Consider the following 27,301-nt stretch of genomic DNA (forward strand, 5'->3'; position numbering starts at 1 on the left):
TTCGGCCGCTCTGGGCAGCTTCCAACATATATAAAAACATAAAGAAAACATTAGACATTTAAAAACTTCCCTATTCAGAGCTTCTTTCGGATATCTTCTAAAGGTTGTATAGTTGCAGATCTCCTTGGCTCGTGGGGAGTGGCATAACTCCACAACTTCCAACATTTACCCAATGAAAATAGGGGCGTCCTAAGGAAAGGTGGGGCATTCCAAGATCAAATCAGAAACCAGGACGGCTTCTGTAAATCTGAGACTGTCCCTGGAAAATAGGGACACTTGGAGGGTCTGGAAGGGGTTCTGGCTTAGACAGTGTCCTGAGAGCTCAATACAGGTCTGGAGGGCCACATTTAATTGATTAATTGATGGATTAAATTTATATAACTAGCCTTTGGGCCTGAGGTTCACTTCCCTTGCCTTACAGACATATATCCCTGAAGTGAAAAGGGACCAAGTTCCCCCTTTGCTAATGCTTCTGCCGTATGGAGCTCCCATATATTGAATCGGACTGTTGGTCCAACTATCAGAGCCAGGTATGGGGAATCTCTGGCCCTCTGGCTGCGGGACTACAACTCCCATAATCCCTGACCACCGCTGGCTGATGTGAACTGGAATCCAACTATGTTTGGTAGTTTCCTGAGGTCTCATGAAGAATACAGTAACCATCCATATACATGTATTGATTTAAACCTACAAATCAATTTAAACCAATGTCCAATGATGAGAAGAGTCTCTAGGGTGGAAAGGTGGGTGAAGGACTCACCAGGCATCTTTGTTGACAAATCGGGCTGCCATTTTTATTTTACCCACAATGCCACAGGGTGGTGGAACTTCTCAGACGCTGCAGTGGGGGAAGCAAAGCTAGCACCTACAGCCCCCGGGGGCTCAACAGAATGCATACTGGGCTTCCGAGTTGAGGCCCCTCAACTCTGATGCTGCTGCTGGTTTTCCTGCCCAAGGGTCCTCAAAACTAAAATATGTCATGGACTGTTACATTTAAGCAAAACAAAATTGTATGTGCCTGCTTAATCTTCGCCCCAGATATTGCACGATAAAAATGTTCCTGGCTGGCAGAAAATTAGGCATTAGGGAAAGATCAATTATCTCAAGTTTACAGTCCTGACAGGGTTTGGCGTTCGTTAACAATGACAAAATGTGAAAAACCTCGGCAACGTATGTGTTATCAGTGCCGTTCCTCTCTCTCAGCACAGTGCTCTAATGGCAGTTGCTAATTATGCACTGGATCATTAATGCTAACAGGTAAACAGGAGTAATTAACTGTTGATAAGAGACAAGTTCCTTGGGGTTTGCTGCTTTAAGGAAATGGGAGGAATGTGTGCATATGCTTCACTATTTGCTAATTGGAACATGAATAATCAGGCGAGAGAAAGTTGTTTGCCTCTTCTTCATTATTCACCGTATAAATCTTAACAAATTAAGGCAAGTTTCCACAGTGGCCCTGATCCAGTTAAAGTTGTTCTTGACTGTGTTCCATTGAAAGTAATGACTAAGACCCAAGACCAGTGAGGTGGTGAACCTGTTTGGGGGCTAGATATGTAAGAAGGCATAAATTTTCATTCTGCTCTATATTTGTTGCCTGCAGCAGTGTTTCCAATCTGCTGCAGTCCAAAATTACATTATTCCTCTTTCTGTCCAATGCGCTGAAATTATGAAACTTACGTCATTTACGTAAACCATTACATACGTAATGTAAATTGTGGTGTTATTACATTAGTCAACACCAATTATTTCAATGGAAAGGAAACACAATGCAAATTGTGGTGTGTGTGTGTAATAATTATGTATCGTTTGCAAACTGAAAGCAACAACAGCGAATACCGGTGATTCAACTGTGTGAGCCCCTTCCTGAAGTGTCAAGTGGCATAGTCCAGACACAGTTTTGCCACTTTATCTGCAGTTTATAGAAAGTAGGCCTCGTTTTAGATGGATCAAGGACAATGTGTGTGGTTTGTTTGTTTTTAAATAGTTCTGCTGCTGATTTCCTGACACAAGGGCTTACAGCGCTGAGGCAAAATTGTGGCAAATCAAAAACCTGGATGGTTTTCAGATTTTACCCTTTAGATTTTGACATCAACATTTGACATTCCAGTTTCAGAGTCAAAATTTGACTTCAGTGGTTCACTGTTTCTCTGTCTGTCTGTCAGCAGGGTGCTTATAGTTGGGAAGAATGAAACCATTAGTACAAATATCACTAAATGCTGTTGCAGGTCCATTGTCAGATACTGTCAGATATTGAGTGTGGCCATTTCTGTTGCTGTGAAATGTCAGCTACGCTTTCTTAAACCATGTCAGCCTCTTGAGTGCTACTACAAATTCATAATTTGATGCCCGGTGTTATAGTATCAGATATTTGCACGCGTGGATGGTATTTGTTCTCAGAATTTACAGAGAAGTTTTGTGCTTTTTTAAATGGAAGGGAGAGCTGGATATTTTCAGCTTCACTTTTAAATGTCGGCACCTTCTAAGTCAGCCTACCTAAGAAACCTCACAAGATTTGGCAGTGTGTATTTTCTTCATCCCTAGAAATAGAAAAATAAATTACCGTAGACCTGATGGTAAATGTATCTTGGCATTTAAAATGCACTTTTTGATAAATGGATTTAGAATTAGCTGGGGCCGCTGAGCATTATGGGAACTGCAGAAAGTGTGAAATAAGGAAGTCTGGTTTGCACATAACTCTAAGCCATGGTTATAAACCACCACCTGAACCTGGCCCAGTCAATTAACCATGGTTTATTAACCTTGAAGAAACCACACATGCTAACCATAGTTTCTACACTGGCTGGCTCTTCAGGGGTCGCTCCCAATCCTGCCTGGAGATGCTGGGTGTTGAACTCAGCCTGAGCCCTTCTGTCATTTAGCTTTTCCCATATCTGGAGAGCACCAGGTTGGGTAATGCTGTTTACTCAGTGGGTGGTAACTAGACAAGTGAGGGGTTTTTTTTAGCTCTCCCCCCTCTGCTTTGGAATGCCCTCTTTAAGGGGTTTTTCCCTGCACCAAAGCCGCTTTTCTTTAGGCACCAAGGGATGGATCTATTTTTATTCAGCCAGGCTCTTTCTTTCTCGATTATGAATATCTTATCTGATTTCCCCCTTCTGTTTAGCTTGTTACATGCTATATCTTTGTTTTTAAAGCCCCGTCCAGCTGGATGATTTTGACAGCTACATCAAAGATATGGCGAAAGATTCCGATTACAAATTCTCTCTGCAGTTTGAGGTATGTCCTGAAGCGGATATTAGCTTGCTAGATGTAACTCAGCAAATTGCACAGAATGGAACGACAGAGTGTGAATTGGCGGCGCTTTTGTCATTTATCACATTCCTATCCCACTTTTCCTCTAAGGAGATGAAGGTCGTATGTAGGGTTCCCTTCCTCCCCATTTTAACCTCACAACCACTCTTTGAAGTAGGCTAGAGGCTGTGGCTGGTCCCAGGTCACCCAGTGAGTTTCATGGCTAAGCAGGAATTTGAACCAGCGCTCTAACCACTACACCACACTGGCTCAAAGCACATCATTGAGCTTTGACACTGTAGAGTGGAGGTGGGATATTACATTTTTAGAAGCTCGTCTATACATTTTCTTTAAATCTCCCCGCATGAGGAAATCTAGCAGGTAGTGTTTTTTTACATTCCTTTTCATTGATGTGCTAGTTTATTTCATGCAGGGAGGTTTGTTTTCATAGGGAAGCATTAAAATAACACGTGCAAACACACTCTCTTGTTGTCTAAAGTAGTTCTGTTCAGAATTCTGTCACCTCATCTTATGCAATGCATGGAACCTGCTTCAGCCTTGGCTTGATAGGGAACCAGAACAAGGACTATCCGAATAGCTTATGGCTTACAGTTCATTAACTGGTAGCCCACAGGAAACTATCAGCTTTCAGTCCCCCTCCATCAGAGCAGCATTTTATTTTCCATTAGCAGTATCCATTCAGTAGTGGTGGCCAAGTAAGGTTTACTCAGTGTAGACCCATCGAAATCAATAACCTAACTTAGCCATGCCCATTAGTTTCAATGGGTATACTTCAAGTAAAACTTAGGAATATCCCGCCTTGTCAATGGAAGCCCTGCACAAGTGCAATTTTTGCTAGTGCAATGGGACATTTTACCCCTCTCCTCTCCTGTGCTCCCCCCACACCCATGACATTGGGTGGGGCAGGAGAACCCCCATAACAGGATAGGATAGGGAGATTGTTCTGTTTGGCCAACTGAATTGCTTGTGCAGGTGGAAGCAACTGGAAGAGTGTGACGTTGAATTGCATCCACCATGTTGAATTGTATCCACCATGTTTTAGACTATGACTTCCATCTTGGTTTGGGTGTGACCTACTTGTAGGTTGAAGACAGATAGGTTATCTTAATGGTGGCATTTTATTTTGTGTCTTCTACAGGAACTGAAGCTGATTGGGCTGGATATCCCACACTTTGCAGCTGACCTCCCTATGAACCGCAGTAAAAATCGCTACACGAATATCCTCCCTTGTACGTTATTGTGGGGATGTGCCTGTTATGGCTGCTTTGACTTATGTGCTCCAGGTTACCCGTAACACCAATTCTAACCCTTAGGAATCAGGTTGATGCATAGCAATTCTGTGACACGTTTAGGGCTTGAGGTCAACTGCTGGCAGTGTCAGACACCAACTGAGACCCAGGGTCTAGTAGGTGTCCTCATGCTGCTTCTCTTGCTGTTACTGCCTGTTCTCTTCCTCTGATCTAGAGGGAGAATGTGAGGGAAAGAAGGAAGCATTTGTAAGCTGATCTGAGCCCATAAACATAACTCGCATGTGAACTATCACCACAAGAGCTGGTTTTCCTATATTTATTCCATTACCAATTTATTTCACTCCTTTGGGTTGTATCCAACTAAGGTTGCTTCCAGGCTGAATTTTGCAGAAGAGAGTCCAATCAAATCCCAGAATGTTAGATTTGCTTCTTTCTTCTTTGGCGATCACTCGTAGCCGAGTAAGATTGTCTTCCATAAACACGATTTTAACAATGGGTCCGTAAGTCAGCATTTCTCAACCGCTGTTCCGCGGCACACTAGTGTGCCGCGAGACGCTGGCTGGTGTGCCGCGGCGTGCGGCGACGAGAAGGGCGATTTGCATTGTCACGTGCCTGGCGGCCGCCAATACACAGCACTTACCCGCCGGAAAGCAATATTTCTCCTCCTCTTTCCCAAAGCTCAGTGCAAACGAGCCTGGCGGCCGCCAATACACAACACTAACCCGCCGGAAAGCAATATATGGCAAGTGTTTCTTACAGTCATAATTATAATATAGGGCGGCACAGAGTTAAATTTTTTAACTTTTTTAATGGTGGTGTGCCTCGTGATTTTTTTCACGGAACAAGCGTGCCGTGGCCCAAAAAAGGTTGAGAAACACTGCCGTAAGTGACTGTGGAGGCCAATTCTGGATCCACACGTCCTTCCACAGTGGGGACATTGGTTTCCGGATGGGAGTTGATCACAGTGTGGATTTGCCAAGCATGCCTTCCTCTTAGCACGTTTCTCCCTTGCGTCCTGAGATCGAGTTTCTTCAAAGCCCATGACACCTTTGGTAAAGGCTGTTCTCCAACTAGAGCGCTTGCAGGCCAGTGTTTCCCAGTTGTCAGTGTTTATACTACATTTTTTAAGATTTGCCTTCAGACAGTCTTTAAACCTCTTTTGTTGACCACCAGCATTACGCTTTCCATTTTAAAGTTTGGAATAGAGTAGTTGCTTTGGAAGACGATCATCAGGCATCCGTACAACATGATCTTTTCAGTGGCTCCGTCAATCTAGAGCAGCATTTCCCAGACTTGGGTCTCCAGCTGTTTGTGGACTACAAGTCCCATTATCCCCCACCACTGGCCCTTGCTAGCTAAGGATGATGGGAGTTGTAGTCCAAAAACAGCTGGGGACCCATGTTTGGGAAACCCTGCCCTAGAACAACAAGTCCACTTTTTATATAATAAAACAGACTTCTTAAAATTTGGAGGGTTCTGGGGAAAGGCAAAGTGTAGGATGAACGAATGATAACTGGGATGATGTGTCAAGACCCTGCAAGCAAGCCAGGATGAGTGCAGGATTGACTGCTCATTGTCCTCTGGTTGCCCCACAAACAAATCAGAATGAATGCTCAATAAAGACCAGATATACAAGGTGTGACCGGAAAGTTTGGTGAATGGTCACAGAAACCGGACAGCAAGAAATATTTGAACATACATACCTTCCAGGCCTTCAAAGTAGGCCCTCTCTGATACAATGCACCATTGACAATGTTTGTAGAACTGTTGGAAACTTCTGGAAAAGTCCTTTTTGTACTGCTTTCAGTTCCCTCGTCACAGCACCTTGGATGTGTGAAATGTTGGGAAATCTGTGCCCTTTCAGTGTAAATTTCAGTTTTGGAAAAAGAAAGAAATTTGGTGGGGCCAGATCGGGAGAATATGGAGGGTGGGACAACTCAGTAACCTCAGTAACGATTTCATGCAGAATATGCAATTCTTCCACCATCATTTGGACTGACAAACACCGATTCTGCATCAATGACTCTGTTGGCATTTGCCGCCATTCTCCTTGTCGACTGTCTGCCAGACCGAGGGTCATCTTTGATGGTTTGCCGCCCTTCACGGAAACACTTAAACCACTCATACACTGTCTTTCAAGTTACAGCTTCATCTCTGTACACAATTGTGAGCATTTTGTGGGTTTCCGATGCTGATTGTATGTTGGAATATTTCTCACTGTCCAGTTTCTGTGACCATGCACTGAACTTTTCGGTCACACCTTATAGCTTCACCTCCATGTAAGCTTTCTTGAAGCAAATCAGGGAGAATGCTCAAGCAGCAGTTGTTCGGAGATGTCCTTAGTTAGAGCTGACCCATTGGAAGTTCATTCATTTATAATAACTTTCATAGGTTTGAGTAGGACTAGCATAGAATACAGCCCTTTCTGTTTGGGGTAGGATTCAGATTTGTTAGCAATGAATATGCAAATATATATGTATTATTCCCAAGTAGTCTTTGGGTTTTTTTTATGAGTTCCAAGGGATCCCAACTGAAGGATGTTCAGAAGTGGTAGTGAAGGGATCGCCTTGCTCTAAAGGTTACAAATTTACCAAAGCATTCATTAAACGGGCCAGCCTGAAGCCTCAGTTTTTGCTCAGAATACCTGCAAATTTATGCTTTAAGCTTTAATTAGGAACCGTCTGGTTTGTGGCGATGCTTTAAGTTCCATCCACCTTTGGGTCTTCTTCCTTTTGCAGATGATTTCAGCCGAGTTCGATTGGTCTCAATTAACGAAGAAGAAGGTTCAGATTACATCAATGCCAACTATATCCCTGTAAGTGAACTGGACTCAAAGCATCCAAAAGAATAATATGAGGCTGAGGATGATGGCTTGCAAAATACCACACAGGCTGGTGCAAGAGCCAAACCTTTCAACATATTCCCCGCCCCCCTTTAATAGAGAACTTGGTTGAGTGAAAATCAATTTAAAAGTGAAACAGAACCATACCAAAATGGGGTGTGTGTGTGTTTCCATACGCTTGACGAATTCCCTAGGAATGCAGGTGTATATATGTATTTCAATTACAAGAAGAATAGATTTTTAAAGGCTGAAATGGCCCAGCAAGCACCTATATAATCGCGGGATTTACCAAATATTAGTGGCAGGCAGTGCTTTTCTTCTGGGGAGGAACGCAGGGATACACATACCCCTAAAAATTTTGTGAATTTAAGTTTGGCCTCATTGATGAGCAGTATTTCAATATGAGTAGGAAAATGAGAGTACCGCTAAACATTTTTTTAAAAAATCACTGGCGCCAGGTGAGCTTTCAGAGCAATAAACAACCAAAACCACCACATACTGGCTGAAAAATGTAACAAGGAATTTACTTCGAAAGCTGATCTAAAGGAATGAACTCACGGTCATTCAACTAAGCCAAATAATTAACAAAGCCATGTATAGGTCAAAGTCATAGAATTAATGCACTGTGCAAGATAAATGTTTACGCGACTGAACCATTCAGCGATAGGCTAGATATTCAACAAGGTCCTGATGCCAACAAAAAGTTCACAAGTAATAGTGGGTGGAATGATAATGGAATTCTTCAGAGGTTTAAAACAGAAAACACCTGGATGTAATTGAAGAGGGTGGACGAATAATGTTTCAGTGGGTCAAACTCAGTCCTTCAGATGTTTTAGGACTACAATTCCCATCATCCCTAGCTAACAGGACCAGTGGTCAGGGATGATGGGAGTTGTAGTCCCAAAACATCTGGAGGGCCGAGTTTGCCTATGCCTGTTTTAGAGAGGGGGAGGGAAAGGGGCCTTAAGGAGGAACAGACTGTGTGAGCTTCTCAATAAAGCCTCGTACTTTTTTAGATAATTTATATACCATTTAACATTTTGAGAGAGAGAAAATGTTACAAGCATATGCAGTAACATTTTGTTGTTGTGCCCACTTGCAGTGATGAATAAAAGCCCATTCTTAACACTCTGTCCCAGACCTGCTTGATCAGGAAATGAGACCTCTTTTCTTTTTCCTACACGAGGATGGAACTACATGCAGGCAACCTTACAAGAGGGGAGTGGGCAGAAGGACTAAAGTCCCTGCCAAGATTGACTGAGGCTCCGAACCACCATCAGACATGCACACATGCAAAAAAAATCATCTGTGATGGTTGTGGTCAAGACCAGTTGATAAAATGGGAAGGACAAGTGCAGTCCTAACCCAGCATGGCACTGCGGAAGGAGAAGCCAAGCTGAGTCGAGAGCGAATGTGTGTGAAAAGTAATGGGTGGGGAATTTGAATCAGTTCCCATTTAATGGTGATTCCACCTCATTCAGTATGAGGCAGCTTCCTATGTTGTTCCTGTGCTTTCGAAAGAAATACCCCAAATCTAAAGACAATCCAAAGGAGCCACCACATGCTTTCTCTTTTAGGGTTACAACTCTCCCCAAGAGTACATCGCCACCCAGGGGCCACTGCCAGAGACGAGGAACGACTTCTGGAAGATGGTTCTCCAGCAGAAGTCGCAAATCATTGTCATGCTCACACAATGCAATGAGAAAAGAAGGGTATGTATGTGTGAAAAATCTTCCAAGGCTTTTGAAATATGCAGTGGATCTACGTTCCCTCTTACCCAGAATTCTGTTCTCGGTTACAGTCATTCAGAATGCCATAGTACTCATAAAAAGGGTGTTATGGGGATAATCAAATATACACTGCCTCAAATCATGGAAGTTCTGTTTAGTCATCACAACTAATTTCTATCAATAGAACCACACTCCATTAATTTCACTAACATCTATTTATTTTATTTATATCCCACCCCTTCTCCCAAGAGTTCAAGGTGATGTACTTGGTGAGAAGCAGTGTTGCACAGTGGTTAGAGCATCGGACTGGGACCTGGGAGACCAGAGTTCAGATCCCCACTTGGCCATGAAGCTCACTGGGTGATCTTGGGCAAGTCACTGCTTCAGTTCCTAACCTACCTCACAGGATGGTTGTGGGATTTAATTGAGGAGGGGGAGAAGAGCCATGTATGCCGCCTTTAGTGGTACTTTGAGAGAAAGATGAGATACAAATTCAATAAAATAAGTAAGCGGTCCTTCCTTGTGCCTGTTTTAACCTTAAATCAGTCCTGCGAGGCAGCTTGGATTGAGAACCTGTAATTGGCCAAAGGCCACTGAGTGACCTTCATATCTGAGTCAGGATTTGATCCCTGCTGTTCCAGGTGTTGTCCAATGCTCTAACCACTGCACCACACTGCCACTTTAAAGCCATCTAATCTATTGACCCATCACCACATTTTGTAGAAGCGATTTCCACTGTGTTAGAGTTACGCACGGCATGGTGTGCTACCTCTTTTTCTGTCTGAAGCCTCCTGCCGCTCAGTCTCATTGAATGCCTGCATTCTAGTACTACGAAATGCACAGACACATATATCTATCCACTATCTCCCAAACCATTCATACTTCTGATGTAGGGACATCAAAGCGAATGTTAGCTTCCCGCAGCGTGAAGTTTACTGACTCCCCGGGGAGCGGTTTCCTTGTTATAATAGGGAGAAGATTAAATTCACATCTTATCTCCACATTATATGACATGCTTTCCCTTACGTCCCATGTGTAATCAGGTTTACAGAAAACGTACAATGAAATACAGCCCTCAGTAATCACATTGCTACATATCAGAGGTCAATCCTTTATAGGGAATAAACTCTGTGTTTCTGTGTGTGTGTGTGTGTGCATACCTGCCATGCATAGTACATGGAGCTGGGTGCAGAATTCAGCTTCTAAAGATTATTTTTTTGAAAAGTCCTTAGTAGAAATTGTGTGCATTTATTTTTATACACACATGCACACACAAAGTTGGCAGCTTTCTGTTTTGAGAGGCAATAGAGTGCATCTCTGGAGGTGAAGTCAAACTTCTGCATCAGCAGCATCAAAGTGACCTCCCAGGGCACAAGCCTGGGCAGTCTGTATGGGGGTCCTGGGCTGCCCAGATGACAAGACCCCCCTCTCCCCTTGCTGATAGGGTTCAAAGGAAAGCAGAGCAATACGTTTGGCACCAGCTTGGCTGCAGGAGTTGGCGGAAGGAGGCATGCAAGGTGCCTTCCAAAAGTCTTAGGGACTCCACTCCGGATTTGTGTAGAGTTTATTCCTAAACCTTTTCTTCTTCGGATTTGGGACTAAGCTACGATGCTTACCAAGACTTTGAAAAGTTTTCCTCGGCTCTTTTTCTTCCAGGTAAAATGTGATCACTATTGGCCTTTCACAGAAGAGTTGGTTCCTTATGGGGACATCACAGTGGAGATGCTTTCTGAAGAGGAGCAATCGGATTGGGTCTTTAGGAATTTCAGAATCAACTATGTAGGTCAATGTGAAGGGGTTTTTCTTTTTACTAATGTTGTTAGTCCTGCAAACTTTGGATACTAATTCACACCTCTTGTAAACATAAACCAGGCATCCCCAAACTTTGGCCCTCCAGATGTTTTGGCCTACAACTCCCATGATCCCTAGCTAACAGAACCAGTGGTCAGGGATGATGGGAGTTGTAGTCCAAAACATCTGGAGGGCCAAAGTTTGGGGATGCCTGACATAAACCATTTATTAATAAAGTGTATCCATAGTGGACTGCCTTGCCCCATATATCCCTGCCCAGCAATTGTGGTCAATTGAGAGCCAGTGTGGTGTAGTGGTTAAGAGCGGTAGACTCATAATCTGGGGAACCGGGTTCGCTTCCCCGCTCCTCCACATGCAGCTGCTGGGTGACCTTGAGCTAGTCACACTTCTTTGAAGTCTCTCAGCCCCACTCACCTCACAGAGTGTTTGTTGTGGGGGGGAGGAAGGGAAAGGAGAATGTTAGCTGCTTTATCACTAACTTCGGGTAGTGATAAAGCGGGATATCAAACCCGAACTACTCCTCCTCCTCCTCCTCCTCCTCCTCCTCCTCCTCCTCCTCCTCTTTCTTCTTCTTCTTCTTCTTCTTCTTCTTCTTCTTCTTCTTCTTCTTCTTCTTCTTCTTCTTCTTCTTCTTCTTCTTCTTCTTCTTCTTCTTCTTCTTCTTCTTCTTCTTCTTCTTCTTCTTTAGATGGGGCACCACTGAAAGTACCGTATGCCCCAAAAGTGCACATAGCTTATACTAGAAACTGGGCTTTTAGTGTTGCAGCTCTAGCTCTCTGGAACAGATTGCCGGCTGAAATTAGCTGTGATGTTTAGGCACCTACTGAAGACGTTTCCTGGAGGTTTGACCCAGTCATTTGTGAAATACCAACTGGGCATCTGTGGGAATGGCTTTATAGTTTTACAGTCTGTAGAAATGGGTTTAATTGGTCTTGGAATTTGTATTTTATTTTTCATTTTACCTTGCACACCTCTTTGAGGGCCTTAGGCTGTGAAGAGGTTTATAAATTTGCATAATAATAATACAGTAGTACCTCGGGTTACGAACACGATCCGTTCCGGATCGCGGTTCGTAACCCGAAAAGGTCGCAAACCGAGCGCCGCTTCTGCGCATGCGCAAAGCGTGATTTTCATGATTTTTGCGCTTTGCGCATGCACAAAGCGTGTGCGCCGTTTCTGCACATGTGCGGGGCGCGCGCCGAAAACACTTCCGGGTTTGCGGAGTTCGTAACCCGAAGTGTTCGCAACCCGAACGGGTCGTAAACCGAGGTACGACTGTAATAATAATAATAATAATAATAATAATAATAATAATAATTTGCGGAATGTTTATTTTAAAGCAGCCAATCTTGAGTAGGGCCCTGACTGGAGGTGGGTGCTTTAACCCTTTTCTCCTGCTGTTGCCCCAATCTGGATTTCTAGGGACTGTGACTTTCATCGGGAGGTAAATTCCAATGGCTCCCTTTCTCGCCTTTCCAAACATACCTGGCCTGGGTTGGTGGTCACCGATTTATAAACGCAACGGCAGCTAAGCACCACTTTTCTTTCTCTTTCCCCAGGCCGATGAGGTGCAGGACGTGATGCATTTTAATTACACGGCTTGGCCTGATCACGGAGTCCCTCCTACAAACGCGGCCGAAAGCATCTTGCAGTTTGTGCAGATGGTCAGGCAGCAGGCAGCAAAAAGCAAAGGCCCCATGATCATTCACTGCAGGTGAGCCTCTCTCCTTTCTCCCTGGAAGACGTCAGCAAAGCAAGGGGCAGAGAAGGTTGTTGCAATGCCTTCAAAGCGCTCGCAAAGGTGGCTGTACAGTTTGCTTTTCTTGTTGTTAGTATTGTTATTGTTTCATTTATGTGTTTTTGAAACAATTTTTATTGAAATTTTACATTTTTAACAACAAAATATAACATATAACAAAAATCCCACCCCCCATTCCCCCCTCCTCTCCACGACTTCCCTCAGCTTCCTCTTCTGGTTTTTTTTGGCATATTATCTCTCCCTGCTTATTGGTTATATCTTATTCTTTAACATTTTTTAACACTATTATTATTCTCTTATCATTTTAACATCCTCATTCTATTGCCTACATTTATTTTGTTAATTGCAAGTGTTTAGTCAAACCTTCCAAGTGAGTCTATTTCTTTACATTGATTCTGTAAATATGACACGAATGGTTCCTAGTCTTTCTTAAAGTCTCTATTGTCCTTGTCTTGAAGTCTTTCCGTTAATTTTGCCATTTCAGCTTAGTCCATCTATTTTCCTTGCCATTCTTCTTCAGTTGGCATTTCAACACTTTTCCATCTTTGTGCTAGCGATATTCTAGCCGCAGTTGTACCTCGGGTTACGAACAGTCCGGCTTATGAATGCTTTGGGTTACGGACTCCACAAACCCAGAAGTAGGTTCCCGGGTTGCGAACTTTGCCCCTGGATACGAACACAATCCACTTCTGGGGCCATGGGAGGCGTATGTAGGGAATGTGCGCCTCGAGTTAAGAACGGACTTCTAGAATGAATTAAGTTCGTAACCTGAGGTACCACTGTACATGAAAAGTTTTTTCTTCCCCTTTGGCAAATCTTGACCTGAAATGCCTGGAAGTTGTTGTTGGTTTTTGTTTTTGTTTTTGTTTTTGTTGTTTCATTTATGAACTGCTTCCCAGGCAGCATCTGAAAGCAGCTTCACAATGGACAGCATAAAGTTAGTAGTCTACAGCGTATAAGTCAGGCATCCCCAAACTTTGGCCCTCCAGATGTTTTGGACTACAATTCCCATCTTCCCCGACCACTGGTCCTGTTAGCTAGGGATCATGGGAGTTGTAGGCCAAAACATCTGGAGGGCCGCAGTTTGGGGATGCCTGGTATAAGTGATCTCCTGTGATGAAGGTGGTGGATGTTTGCAATGTGTTTCCCAAAATGAGGCTGCATTTCAAGCACATTCTCACTTAGGGATGAGGGATAAATTTGATGGGATTTACATGTAAAGGTGAACCTACAAAATATGCACTTTTCTATTTTTTGCAAGAATACTAGAACCGAGACCCAGCCATCTTTTAAAATGTGAATCTCTGAATTTTGCAATGCAGCTCTGGGTTCAAAAATGCATGATTTTAAGGGGAAATTGATTAGCAAAAAAAAAATCCACATATTAAGCAAAATCACATAGAGGAAAAAACTTGCGTAATAAATAAAATTCATTAGAACTTTTATTTGGTTTTATTTTGCAAACTGGTGTGGAAAAAAAACAAATTGACGTTGAAATGTGGGTCTTCAGACTGGATAAATGAGCAAAACACAGAGAAACAAAAAATGGATAGAAGTGCCCATCCCTATTCCCACTGCTCCCCTCTATTTTGCAGTGCCGGCGTGGGACGGACAGGGACTTTTATAGCATTGGACCGACTCTTACAGCACATTCGGGACCACGAGTTTGTAGATATATTGGGGCTGGTGTCCGACATGCGGTCCTATCGGATGTCTATGGTACAGACAGAGGTAAGACCTTCGGTTCCCCCCCCCCCCAGTGCATTTATTTGCTTTATTTGTGGGATTTATACCCTGTCAATCCCAGGGGGCTTTCAGAAAGTTAAAATGACAGTAACTACCACCACCACCCAAACAATTAAAACTCAGCAACATGACAGTGCAGTATCGAAGCAATCTGCAGAAGTGAAACAAGCACAAAGCCACATAAAGGTTTGAAAAGCCTGAGGATGTCCTTTGACACCAAGTCAAAAGCATTCCGCACTCGGTGCCACCACTAAGGAGTCCCTTTCTTCTGCAGCCACCTGCCCCACCTCAGATGATGGGTGTGCCCAAAGAAGGAGCTCCACTGAAGATCTTAGCATGCATAGGAAGAGCTGAGCAGGATCAAGCCTAAGACTCATCTATCCAGGATTCTGTACCCACAGTGGCCAACCAGGTGGGAAGCCTGGAGGCAGGACTGGAAAGGGGACCAGTATCTGCCACACCTGAGGGCAGCAGGCTAGCTTAGGGGAAATTTAATAATAATAATAATAATAATAATAATAATAATAATAATAATAATACCCCGCCCATCTGGCTGAGTCTCCCCAGCCACTTTGGGCTGAGGGATGCTGGGCAATCCTCCAACTCTTGGCCACCCTCACTCACAGCTTTGGCTGGTGCCTGCTCACTGCCTGCTTAAATGCTGCAGAGGTGGCTGCAGCAGCAGTGGGCACCATATGGACACAGCAGTTGTGTGTGCATGGATGCAAGAAGAGCCTGCTGGATCACAGACCAATGGAGCATCCCATTCTCACAGTCTCGGACTACAACTCCCATCAGCCACAGCCAGCACAGCTTTAAGTACGGAAGTGGATCATAAGTTGTCTAGAGCTGGTAGGCATTATAGCCCCAAATCTCTGGAGGGCGCCAGGTTGGAGGAAGGCTTGCATCACTTAAAATCATAGAACTGTAGAGTTGGATGGGAGCCTGAGGATCATCTAGTCCAATCCCCTGCAATGCAGCTGTCCCATGTGGGAATTGAACCTGCAACCTTGGCGTTATCAGCACAATGCTCTAACCAACCGAGCTATCCAAGCTAAACTGTGTGGTATGTGGAGAAGCACCTCCTTTCATCTTTCCTGAATCTCCTTCAGCTTCGTTGGATGACCCCAGTTTCTAGTATTATGACAGCAAGGACAAGAGGGTGGGACTTCTCCACTTTCCCACACCATTCTTAAATTTATACAGTTCTAGCATGCCCTCCCCTTTACACTCCTTTTTCCTAAGGAGCATTCAATATTGCAACCTTTTCTCACCGGAGAGTTGTTCCAGCCCCTTGATTATTTTGATTGACACATTTGTTTTGCCCCTTTTCCTATTCAGTGATATCTTTTCTCGTTGAGGTGCAGTGACCAGAACTGTACACAGTATTCCCAGTGTATTTTATTCTCAAACCCTTTGCTTAATGATCTTTAACATGGGCAGGTTCGTGCAGGGATGAGCAGCTTGAGGTCTTTGAAGGTCAAGATGAAGATTGTGCATTGAGCCTGGAAACAAATTAGGAGCCAGTGTGGTTGGTGAAGCGCTGGCCTAATGTGATCACAACATCTAGTCCCAGTTAACAGCCTCATGCTTAGGGATAAGGCAAATTGGATTGATTTCACATTTAAAATGCAAGTCTACCCAATTCGCTTTCTTGAAACCATACGCAAACGAAAACACAGCCACCCTGTGAAATTCACCCATCTCTGAATGTTGCGATGCAATCTTCCAGTCAAGTGATATGTATGAAAATGCAAATTATTGAAGTGTGCCTAAACGCGCATTAGTGAAAATAGCATACCATAATGTTTGGAACTAGGGAAAATCATTTTACAAAATTGCAAAGAAAAAAATTGCATATTTGGAGGAATTTGAACTGAAGCACTGGTGAATTTTCATGAAGACTCTTAAAAATAATAACCACAACGTGATTTGGAAATGTGGAGAACTTAACTTGAGAATGGTAAAATGAGATCCAAAGAGAAAACAAAACTGACAGATTTCCGCACCCCAGGCCTTTCTGACGTGCTGTACCTCTCTGTGGAGCAGATTAGGGTACTGTCAGGTGAGGTGCTGTTCCTCCCCCCCCCCTATCTATGCCACCCACTTGTTTGCATAGTGGCGCTCAATTAGCTTTCCTCCAAAGTGCCCACGCACTAGAGACTGCCAGCTTCTGTGCAGTTTCCGAGTTCCTGCTGTTTGCCAGCTGGCCTCTCCTCCTGTTCCATTGGCAGAGCATCACTACATCCCCTCTCTCTGTCTCTCATGCACAAACACAGCAGACAGCAGGGCTTTGTAATGCTTCAGCAAACCGGATCTGGATTAAAGAACACCCCAAACTCGTGCCAGTATTTAACGCTCAGGAGCAGGATATGATGAACTAGTTGCCAGGGGCTGGAGTGTCCAGGGAAGCGAGGAGGGAGTCAGCAACCAAAGGAGAAACCACAAGATTTAATCCTCTATATAGGCTTGGGATATAGGAGAATAAATGTGGTCCTCTCTGGCCCTTGGGTCCTTCACCAATACTACCCTGGGTTATCCTTGATTGCTTTTACCTGGAAAGCATCATTGAGCTCTCATAATGCCTTTGAAATGGAACTGTGCTTTCATCCTGTCCTTTCAATTCTGAGCTTGCTGGCCCAGCCTCTGAAGTATGCAGGTTGACCCACCTGCCCATGACACCTGCTCCTGCTCCAGGAGACCTGAATGCTTCACCCCACCTCTGTTCCCTCAAAAGAAAAATAATAATAATTTATTACTTGTACTAAATCCTTCTGATTGGGTTGCCCTAGCCACTCTGGGCGGCTTCCGACAGAATATAATGGATCAAAATGAAACATCAAACATTAAAAGCTTCCTGACACAGGACTGCCTTCAGATGTCTATGGAAAGTCGTATAATCAGTTCCATGTAACCTCACTTCTCAATTATGGTGCTGGAGGAGACTCTTGAGAGTCCCATGGACTGAAAGAAGATCAAACCTATCCATTCTTAAGGAAATCAGCCCTGAGTGCTCACTGGAAGGACAGATCCTGAAGCTGAGGCTCCAATACTCTGGCCACCTCATGAGAAGAGAAGAATCCTTGGAAAAGACCCTGATGTTGGGAAAGATGGAGGGCACAAGGAGAAGGGGACGACAGAGGACGAGATGGTTGGACAGTGTTCTCTAAGCTACGAACATGAGTTTGACCAAACTGCGGGAGGCAGTGCAAGACAGGAGTGCCTGGCGTGCTATGGTCCATGGGGTCACTACTAAATGACTAAACAACAACAAACCTCACTTCTCACAGTGAGGGAACTGCCAGAGGGTCCTCGGAGCTGGATCTCTGTGTCCAGGCTAAATGATGGGGGTGGAGACGCTCCTTCAGGTATACAAGGCTGAGACTTTGCAGGCTCTGTAGGGAACCAACACATGGAATTGGGCTTGGAAATGGGAGCCAACGTAGATCCTTTAGGACTGGTTTTATATGGTCCCAGTGGCCACTCCCAGTCTAGCTGCCTCATTCCGGATGAGTTGTAGTTTCCGAGTCACCTTCAAAGGTAACCCCATGTAGATAGCATTGCAGTAACCCAAGTGGAAGACAACCAGAGCTGGTAGACAGTTGTCCTGAACACGGAATAAACTTGCCCCTCCATGGACAGCTGTGAGTGATGGAAGCTTCAGGAAGTGAGAATCCCACTTGAACTCCTATGCAGGGGGAAAGTTTTGCAAAATCTCTCCCCACAAAGCATATTTCTTATCATGTACCTCTCTCTCTCTGCACCACGAATGCTCTTTAAATAGCCAAACTTGTGCATGCTTTCTGGTTTGGCGCTTCCAGGGAAGAACAATTCTGCCTCTTTTAATTGTCCCTCCATCAGTTCATTTCCGAAAGCGTGTTGATCCAAGGGAGGGGGATATACTTCTCTTAACAGCCACTAGATGTCAGTGCGCTTTAAGGAGCTGGAAGCCAACCAGCCTCTGGAGGGTTGTGAATGTTTCCGCAGAAAACTTGAAACCACACTGTGCTCACCACTCACCTGGTCTCAGGTTACCTTCTGAAGTGGAAAATGAATTGGTTATGCTCACCGCATCGCTCTCAAGCCTTCTGGGTGAAGCGAAGGCCAATGTTGCGTGCAGCTAGGAAAAAACTGGAAGCCTGCTTTTCAAAGGAATCTCTTAGACCCCGACAAGGCTGGTCACTGAACCGGAACCACTCAAACAAAACCTTCCATGGAAGTCATGAGAAGGGATAAAGAATATAACCAGTTCAGACCCCACAACCAATCTTGACAGAGCAATGAATTATATGAAAAATTCTGCCAAATGTTCAGAGCAGTTCCTCTTCCTTTTTTCTTTTCTTTCACGCTGTCCATATAAGATTCATTTAATTTTTTTTTTGCTCCCAACTGTCCCAGGGGAGCTGATGTCATTTCTGGGATCCATCAGGATCAGGAAGACTGCTTTTAGCACATGTGTAATGGATGTGGGTGGCTGGGTTCATGAAACAGATCCCGCTGGATCTGATAGGCTGCTTTTTGGTCTCTCCCTCTCTCAATCTCTCTCTCTCTCTCTGCAGGAACAATACATTTTTATTCACCAGTGTGTGCAATTAATGTGGCTAAGGAAAAAGAAGCAGTTCTGCATCAGCGACGTTATATATGAGAATGTCAGCAAGTCATAATTCCAGGCCAGGCGGTGAGTCCGAGGAGCCTTTCTTTGGCTTTCATGCTTGAGTTTTGACTGTTCGCTCAGGAGCAGCTGCTGTCATAAATATTAAAGCCCCAGCCTTTTTATTTATTGCAAGGGCCGTGCCTTGAAGCCAGATACTCCCATCCAGCTAGCATACGGCAGACGGGTTCTACATATGGAGTGCTGGCTTGATGAGTTCTACCTGTGATTGCAACTCAAGAGGCTCAGTCGCTAGAGCTGCCCATTCATAGCCGGGTTTAAAAATAAATGGTAGTGCCAAACGTAACTGCTTAGGAGGAGATGCAGAGCTGGATTTCAACCAGTGGTGGTCGGTATCCATTGGGCAGGGTGCAAGGCAGGAGGCCGACAGCAGGTGGAGCCAGAGCTGTTAGGCTGTATGCCGCAAAATAGAATCAGTAACACAAGGATTTCTGCTTGCACAATGTATCCCTCTGCCCTGCAGTAAGGGGGCATCAATAATACTGAATTATATACACACACACTTACGTGGAAGTTGCTAACATGTAAGGATATAAATAGGGGTGCACATCTGAATATGCATCAGGATGCTCTTCCTGTTAGATGCAAGGCAGAGAGGCTGCATCTTCCTTTATCTCCAGTCTATGTTATTTGTTCCCAGTCCAGCCAGGAATATGCCTGCCTGAGCCCTGCTTACATGTGCAAATTTCTGAACTGCATCAGGGCAATTGTGATGACATGCATGCAGCGTTTTCAGCTGATGTGCTGTGTTACTGATGTTAATCGATCAGTGGGTGCCAGTTTGAGTCAGTGGGGCTGCAAGTCAAAGGGACCGTTTATTTATTTCTGGGCCTTGTTTGGCTCCGGGTGTGATCCTGCAATAAAGAAAGAAAAAGAGAAGTAAAGGTGGCTTTTCCATTTCACAGCGAGGGATTAGCTTTTGGAAAACTTACACTTTCACCATCATCACAAAAAGGGGCATTTTTGTGGGGTGTGTGTGTGTGTGTGTGTGTGTGTGTGTGTTTGTGTTCACCTGCTAGGTGGAGGTCTGAGCATTGCCAGCTTGTTCTTCTGCGAAATTGGTATTTTGTTATACCCGCGGTCGTTCCTTAGATTTCCAAATTTCTTTCGTTCATTTGTGAATCGCTTCCCACAAAACATCCCAAAGCGAAAACATGAACCATAAGAACATAAACAAAACCAATCTCCGTGTTGACCGAGTTAAATTATAGAACAATTAATCAGTACAAAAGCATTTCACTGATTTGACAACCCTGCTATAATATTAGCTCATTTGATGGCTCATTTTTAAAACTAAGGCTACAATATCTTTCTTTCTTTCTCCGTTGCAGGTTCGAACATGAAAGACATCCATCTTCCCTTGCTTCAGATTTTAATTCTCTCTGGGATTTTTTTGTTTTGTTTACTGTTTTATTGATTGGCCATGGATGACAGTACCCATGGACAAGTGGAAATAAAAATGAGATTTCACATCCAGAAGCTCTGGGGAGACATAGCCTTAAGGAACCTGCAGTGTCTTGTATGGACTATTTTCTTTCTGTATTTTTTTAAAGAAGTTTGTAACACTGGACCAAATCCAACTCCGTGCTTCAGAAAGGTTTTCTGTCTTTCTCTTCTTACAAACCCTCTCTTTATTTATTTTTTAAACACGCAGGTTGGGCCTGAAGGTTAAGGAAAGTGCAATATTCAAGGCTCAATCCAAACGACAGTGAGCTTTCAAAGTGTGACTCTGGTGTGGTCTGTAAAAGGCAGGGCTAGGGTATTGAATGATACCTCATTAGCATGGAGCAAGGGACAGGAAGACTGTGGATCTTAGGGGAAGAAGATCTTGGGATATTGCTGTCTATGCTCAAGAGGAACCTCCAAGTTGAGCCGTCCTCATAAAACAAACTGGCTCTAAGCTAGGTGAGAAGAAAACAGAGGAGGTGAGAAAACTTCACTTCACAGCCAACGTTTTAAAAGATTGAACGAGACAACAGAACAGAGATCAATGGTGAAATGTCACAGCACTCCGAGAAGCTCGGGAGATTAGTGCATCTCAGCAGAAATGTCTTCTTGACTGCTCAACCAGCCTGTACGGATAGAGGGGAAATGAATCCTGTGCACCTGGATCCTGGGTGGAACTGTGAATGGACACAAAAAAGCCACTTTGGGGGACGAGTCTGGTTCAAATGTCATCACTATCCCCATTTAGTAGGAGCCTTTGCTGCCTGTTCCTTCTCCATTGGCTTGGTTTTGTACGTTTTCTGTGTGGTCGCCCTGTGTAAAAAAACAAAACAAAAAACAACGAAAAACAACAACACAAAACTAGGAAATTTGTCGATGTTGTGTTAAGGGAAGTAAAGTGCAGTGGTAAACACATGTCGGTGGTGTCCAATGGCCTGAGAAAGTGAGGATTTATTTTAGCATGCTAGGCTCATTGAAATGACTGCTTTGCTCCTAGGTGGTGCCCATGTATGCCACTCATCAGTTCCCTGCAAGCCATTTATTCTGGAATCAGTAGTGCAACTTTTGGCAACCAGGTGTTTTGGACTACGTTTCCCATCAACCCCAAGGCTGGGCTGGCTGAGGCTGATGGGGGACGTAGCGCAAAACATTCAGAGAGCAACCAACTGAGTTAGGGTAACACAGCATTTCTTCTTTTCTTTGGGTTATTGTATTGCTTAGGTGAGTTATACGTCATGACAGGGATGCTGCCAGGGTGGGGATCGGTGGCATTTTCTCGTTTGTGCCCCTTTTTATTTGACTTTCTTTTGATAGAAAGCTTCTGAAGGGATTGGCTCTGGAACTACTGGAAGCAAAATATAATGCCCAGGGGATGGGCTGAGTTGAAAAGAAAGAACAAAAAATGCTCACGTTTGCAAAAACAGGGCAGTTTCAAGGGGTATGGCTGTGTGGTGCAGTGGTTAGTGTGCTGGATCAGAACTGTGAGGATAGCATGTGTGTCTGTGTGGCAGGGGGTGAAACCCACCTGGCCCAGGCTGAGCTCATAGGTGAGATGGGAATGGAATCCCCTCATATGAATATCTGGAGCTTTCCCCACCTTAAAGGTGTTCAAGTGGGAAGGACCAACCAGAAAATTGTAGGCGGCCTTTCACCTTAAATGAATGGTATGAAAATATGAAAGCTGGGGTGGGATTTGTGGCTGCCATGGACTGTCCAGCGCCAATGTACCCACCAACCAGGATGCCAAGGAAAGCCCTGAGGTTACAAGTTGGGAAGAAATGTTGCAAGTTGAGGATTTGGGGTGGAGGGAGTCAGTCAGTGGTGGGCAACTGCTTGGTATGCAGAACGTCCCAGATTGACTCCCCAGCATCTGCAGATACGAGTGGCATTGTCCCCTACCTGAAATTCGGGAGAGGTGCTGAAAGTCAGTGCAGTTGGTACTCAGCTGGACCAATGTACATGGTATGAGGCAGCTTCCGGTGTTCCTAACGTTGGGTATGGGGGGCATTCAGCCATCAGCCGGGTCTCCATGGTGGAGGCCACCTGAGGCTGAGCAATGGAGAACCAATATGGTGTGATGGTCAAGTGTCCCAAATGTAGATAAGGCTGGTGTCCCCAATTCCCTGCTCAGACAGAAGCTATTAAATGGTGCAAGAGCTACTGAAACAGTTTGGGAATGGGTGGGTGTTTATTTTTGCTGGGTGGAGGTGACTGCAAGAGAAATCACAGTTACAGAACTTGTGGTAGCTGCCCACATCTGCAGTTTAATTCCCATTGCCTGCCACATTAACAAACACATTTTAAAGCCGTTTCCCAAATCCAGGTTTTATTTTATTTTTTATTACAAGTGAAGGGTGAACAGAGCACTACCTTGCTACCCCCAGTCCCTGCAATACAGTAGATGTGTGGCAGGCAGTGGGCCAAACCTTTTGAGTGCTTGTCTTGGAAGTGCCCTTAAACTCTGCGGCAACCCCACAAGCTCAGCTCTGCTCCTGCCTCCAGGGAGCTCTTCTAGCCAAGCCCATCTGCTTTTCCAGAATTTGTGGGCGCTCCTACACATTTATTCTCTTGACTGACCAGCTTTCACAAGGACAGAGCACGGGGTGTCGCAGAAACACGCCAGAGGCCAGCTGATCTCAAAAGGATTTCTCCTGCTAGGTTTTTGGACTATATACTTATGTGATGATGATCTAGCTCAGGAGAGCTGTGTAAGCAAGTTTCTAGGTGCTTATTAGGAAACCCAGGTGCCAATCAGATGTCTGGTAACGTGGTTGGACCACAAATCCCATCATACCTGACCACAGGTCCTGCTGACTGTGGCTAAGTGCAGTCGGAGTCCGGCGACATCTGAAGAGCCACAGGTTAGCCACCCTTGAACTAGGTCTTGCTACTTATGGGATGAGCATTAAAAAAACACACCCGTGTCATCACAACTAGTCAGGCTTGCATGTCTTTGAAAAGCATGACTTAGATGAGGGTGCTGTACTTTAATCTGCTCAGTTAAATAAGCAGACTGGTAGTATGATCCTGTACTACATGTGAATAAAAATGAAGCAGGCTTAGGATCACATTCTCATTCTCACATCAGCTTGTCATGTGCCTAGAAAGCATGGGTCGAGTAGGTATGAGTAGCCCCCCCCCCCGCTCTGCTTCTTTCCCAGGGAAAACCCACTTTAGCTCTAAAACAGAAAAGAAATGGCCATCTGCAAAACAACAACAACAAAAAGCCTGATTGCCATTTGCTCCATTTCAACGCTAAAGAGTGGTTTTCCCCAGGCGAAAGCAGCAGGACAAGAGGGAGTGTGGCTAAACCCTAAGTCGTCAGGGTACAGGGTCTTTTCGACTTCAAAATGACCTTGCACCACCAAGATGGCCAAAAACCTACCAACTCTATTTCTGCAGAGCCATACGACAACGTAAGCGCCTCCTTGGATGCCTCTAAAGAAGCAATTTTCACGGGTGTTCGCAACATGACAAACTTCCCCCAAAACAAGTCCAGGTTTCGGTATCAAATGCTCTGCGGAAGCAGATCACACAGCACAGGCAAGTGTGACACGCTGTTTTGCAAAGTTGCATTTTTGGGGGTACCAAAGGAAAGAAAGGAAAAATCTCAGGCCAGGTTAGCTTGAGTTTTGACCACATGTACAAAAAAGGGGGGAGCAGGCATAGCTGCCAAGTCCGGATCGTAAAGATCCGGGATCGGCAGCGCGCGCACGACCGGAAGTTGCGTGACGCAACTTCCGGTGGCGCTTCGCCCTTCTATGGGCACCAGAAAATGGCGGCGCCAGCGCCGGAAGTCGCTTCCGCGCATGACCGGAAACACGTAAAAGCGACTTCCGGCGCCAGCGCCGCCATTTTCTGATGCCCATAGAAGGGCGAAGCGCCACCGGAAGTCGCGTCACGCAACTTCCGGTCATGCACGGAAGCGACTTCCGGTGCCGGCGCCGCCATTTTCTGGTGCCCATAGAAGGGCAAAGCGGCACCAGAAAAATGGCCGCCGGGAAGAATCGAATTTAAGGGACAATGCTGGGATTTTCTGCCAAACGGGAGACCGCTGGGAAACGGTGAGAAAAAAGGGGTTTTCCCGGCGGATACGGGATACTTGGCAGCTATGGGAGCAGGCATTTTTATAGTTGGATACGCGCACTGAAGACAAGCTATGAATGTGCCATGCTCTCATTGCATACCAGCAGTCCCAGAGACCAGCAGTCCATCTGTCCTGGACCTGAGGACAGTGATTTCTGTGTGCTTGACCAAATCGTGCATCTCTTTCCTGCCCACTGTCCCACATTTTGGGGGTGCACACTTCCAAAATGAGATAAAAGCTAGCAAGCTGCCAGAGTTCAGACTCAAAACCAACCATTAGCATCCTCGATTCAGGATTTTGATCAGCAAGTTATTAACACAAACTCTGTGTGCGAACTCTCACAATGCATAGGAGGATCACTGTTCAAATTTTACATAAAGAGGTGATGGGACTTCGAACCTGCAAGTAATTTGTGTTCCCTAAGCTGGATGCTCTTTGCTCAGAAACACCAAAAGCTGGTGTTTGGAAAGGGGTGTGCGCTTTGCACATGCTCAAGGGAGGCATTAGGAGCTCCTGGCTGAATCCTGAAATCAAAAACCTGGTTGTCAGGAAAGTCTGGGTGTGCATGGTTACAGATTCTTACTGCTTTGCTCAAAGCATCTGGATTGGGGGGGGGGTTAAAAATGACACTGGTGCTTGTATCTTGATAAAAGTGCCATGGATACCATCACAAAAAAACCAAAACACTGGGTGCAGAGAAACCAAACATTGTGGTCTAGGAACCAACCCCATAGATCGTCATGGTAATGCAGGCTTGTCACACCGGATGGCCACAGAAACATGGTTTTGTGTTGCTTTGCAATCCTATGGAAGAGCTTGGGGCGACACCTCAAACAATTGTCTTGATTTCTTTCAGTTGGGACTGTTCTGAGTTTTGCAGCAATTTGTGTATTAGAAAAGTATTTCTGTGTTAGGCTTAGCTTCTTCGAGGTTGTAGAGTTATAGAATCTGAACATGGGGCCAGAGTTGTATGAACATGAACGGCACAAATAACACTGATCGATGCAAAAACACCACCTAGATGGCTTGCTTCGTCTTTATTTTGTCATTGTGCAATTACTTGCGGAACCTTCTGTGTTGAGCAGCAATGAGAGAAAAGTGGCATCTATCTACAATAGCCTGTTCACGACATTTTCTCTCTTTCTGTCAGAGTCATGCCATTGATACAACTAGTTCACGACTATCTGACTGGCAGGGGCTCTGCAGGGTTTCAGGCAAGGACTCAAATTTTCCAATCCTACTTGGGAGATGCTCGGGATTGGATCTGGGGCCTTGTTTAGGAAAAGCAAATGTTCTGTCCCTGACTTGTGGTTCTTCCTTCTTCAACACTGCATTTTAGAGACATAGAATGCTGGAAACTGTCCTTGAGATCAGAGAGCACATGAGCATGAATGTGGGAAAGAACATGAACATGTGTTTGTTGGAGAAAACATTAAGGTTTGTGCAAGGAGGGGAGCACCAATCCTTTTCATGTGTGTCTTCCGCACAATGGTACTGCCCAAACTTTTTCAATTACTTACCCTCAGCTGCAACAGTCCAATGACGAGACCAGTTTGGCAGTGGGGGTGTTCTTTTCATGCCCCCACCTGGGCTAGGATGACTGTATTTGTCATATCAAACGGTGCGCAACGTTGCATCGTTGGGAGGAGGCTGAGTGTGGAGCCCAGCAAGGCGTAGCTTCCTCTCTCACGCTCAGGAGGAGCCAACCATTCAAATCCGGACTCAGTCTCAAAGTTTGAGTGGTGGTCTTTGGTCACTCACCAACTTGCTGGCTCACATAGTCGTCGGGTGGATAAAACGGGGGGGGGGGATACATCACACAAGCTGCCTGAAGCTCCGTAGAGGAAAGGCGAGATAGAAATGCAGCAAATTAAATAAAAATCCGGAGTTCCAATCTGCCAAATGCCCTGCTTTGCAGAGAATTTAGCTAGATGGTAAATCCCGGTTTTCATACTGGTGTTTCTCCTTGAAGAGCCAATTCAAGCAATTAAATAGTCACGTAGATGAGTCCTCCTAGGGACTACCTATTCCGGTGTATAAGACGACTGGGCGTATAAGACGACTCCCAACTTTTCCAGTTAAAATATAGAGTTTGGAATATACTTGCCGCATATGAAATACGACCCGGCATATAAGACGACCCCCCGACTTTTGAGAAGATTTTCCTGGGTTAAAAAGTAGTCTTATACGCAGGAATATACTGTATATAATGTCGGAATGCAGGTGGATGATCACATTTAAATGTTTCATCTCAAAAGATCCTTGAAGATGGAAAGCTAGTCTGAGAGGGGGCCTAGAGTAGAAATGTCCACAGCCAGAGGTGGCACAACTAGTTTGGGTGGCACAACCAGTTTGGCCACATTGGGCGTTGCACTGCAGGCAACGCCACAACCGAGCATGAGAGGCAACGGCGGGGGGAATTTAATCATCACCCAGGGTGCCACTGAAATTTGAGAGTCCGAAGTCCACCGCTGCCTAACAAGCCAGGGAAATGCTTCCAAACTGCCTCTCTCTCTCTCTCTCTCTCTCTCCACCCCCCCCCCTGAAATCTAAGTGCTATAACTTGGGACTATACCACTGCTGGTTTCTGAATGTCTGAATCCATTCTTTTGGGACAAAAGGGGAGGATGTAAACCTTTCACCATTTATTTCTACCCTCCCTTTATCACGACAGAGAATGCAAAGCA

At 44.9% G+C, this 27,301-nt stretch overlaps 1 protein-coding gene across 2 annotated transcripts in view; it reads left to right on the forward strand.

Annotated features, from left to right (window-relative positions):
• PTPRO (protein tyrosine phosphatase receptor type O) overlaps positions 1-20,560 on the forward strand; it is a 38,463-nt gene extending 17,903 nt beyond the window's left edge. For both annotated transcript variants that reach the window (XM_088676949.1, XM_060279443.2), the window contains 9 exons: positions 3,153-3,234; positions 4,409-4,499; positions 7,259-7,335; positions 8,940-9,074; positions 10,749-10,871; positions 12,464-12,618; positions 14,259-14,394; positions 18,969-19,087; positions 20,413-20,560. In XM_088676949.1, the coding sequence (XP_088533075.1) occupies positions 3,153-3,234; positions 4,409-4,499; positions 7,259-7,335; positions 8,940-9,074; positions 10,749-10,871; positions 12,464-12,618; positions 14,259-14,394; positions 18,969-19,073 (904 nt within the window). In that variant the 3' untranslated portion in view covers positions 19,074-19,087; positions 20,413-20,560. The remainder of the gene's footprint in view (positions 1-3,152; positions 3,235-4,408; positions 4,500-7,258; positions 7,336-8,939; positions 9,075-10,748; positions 10,872-12,463; positions 12,619-14,258; positions 14,395-18,968; positions 19,088-20,412) is intronic.
• The last annotated feature ends 6,741 nt before the right edge of the window (positions 20,561-27,301 follow it).

The sequence above is a fragment of the Zootoca vivipara genome, chromosome 9, assembly GCF_965207765.1.
Source record: "Zootoca vivipara chromosome 9, rZooViv2.hap1.1, whole genome shotgun sequence".
In the NCBI taxonomy this organism is placed as follows: Eukaryota; Metazoa; Chordata; class Lepidosauria; order Squamata; family Lacertidae; genus Zootoca; species Zootoca vivipara.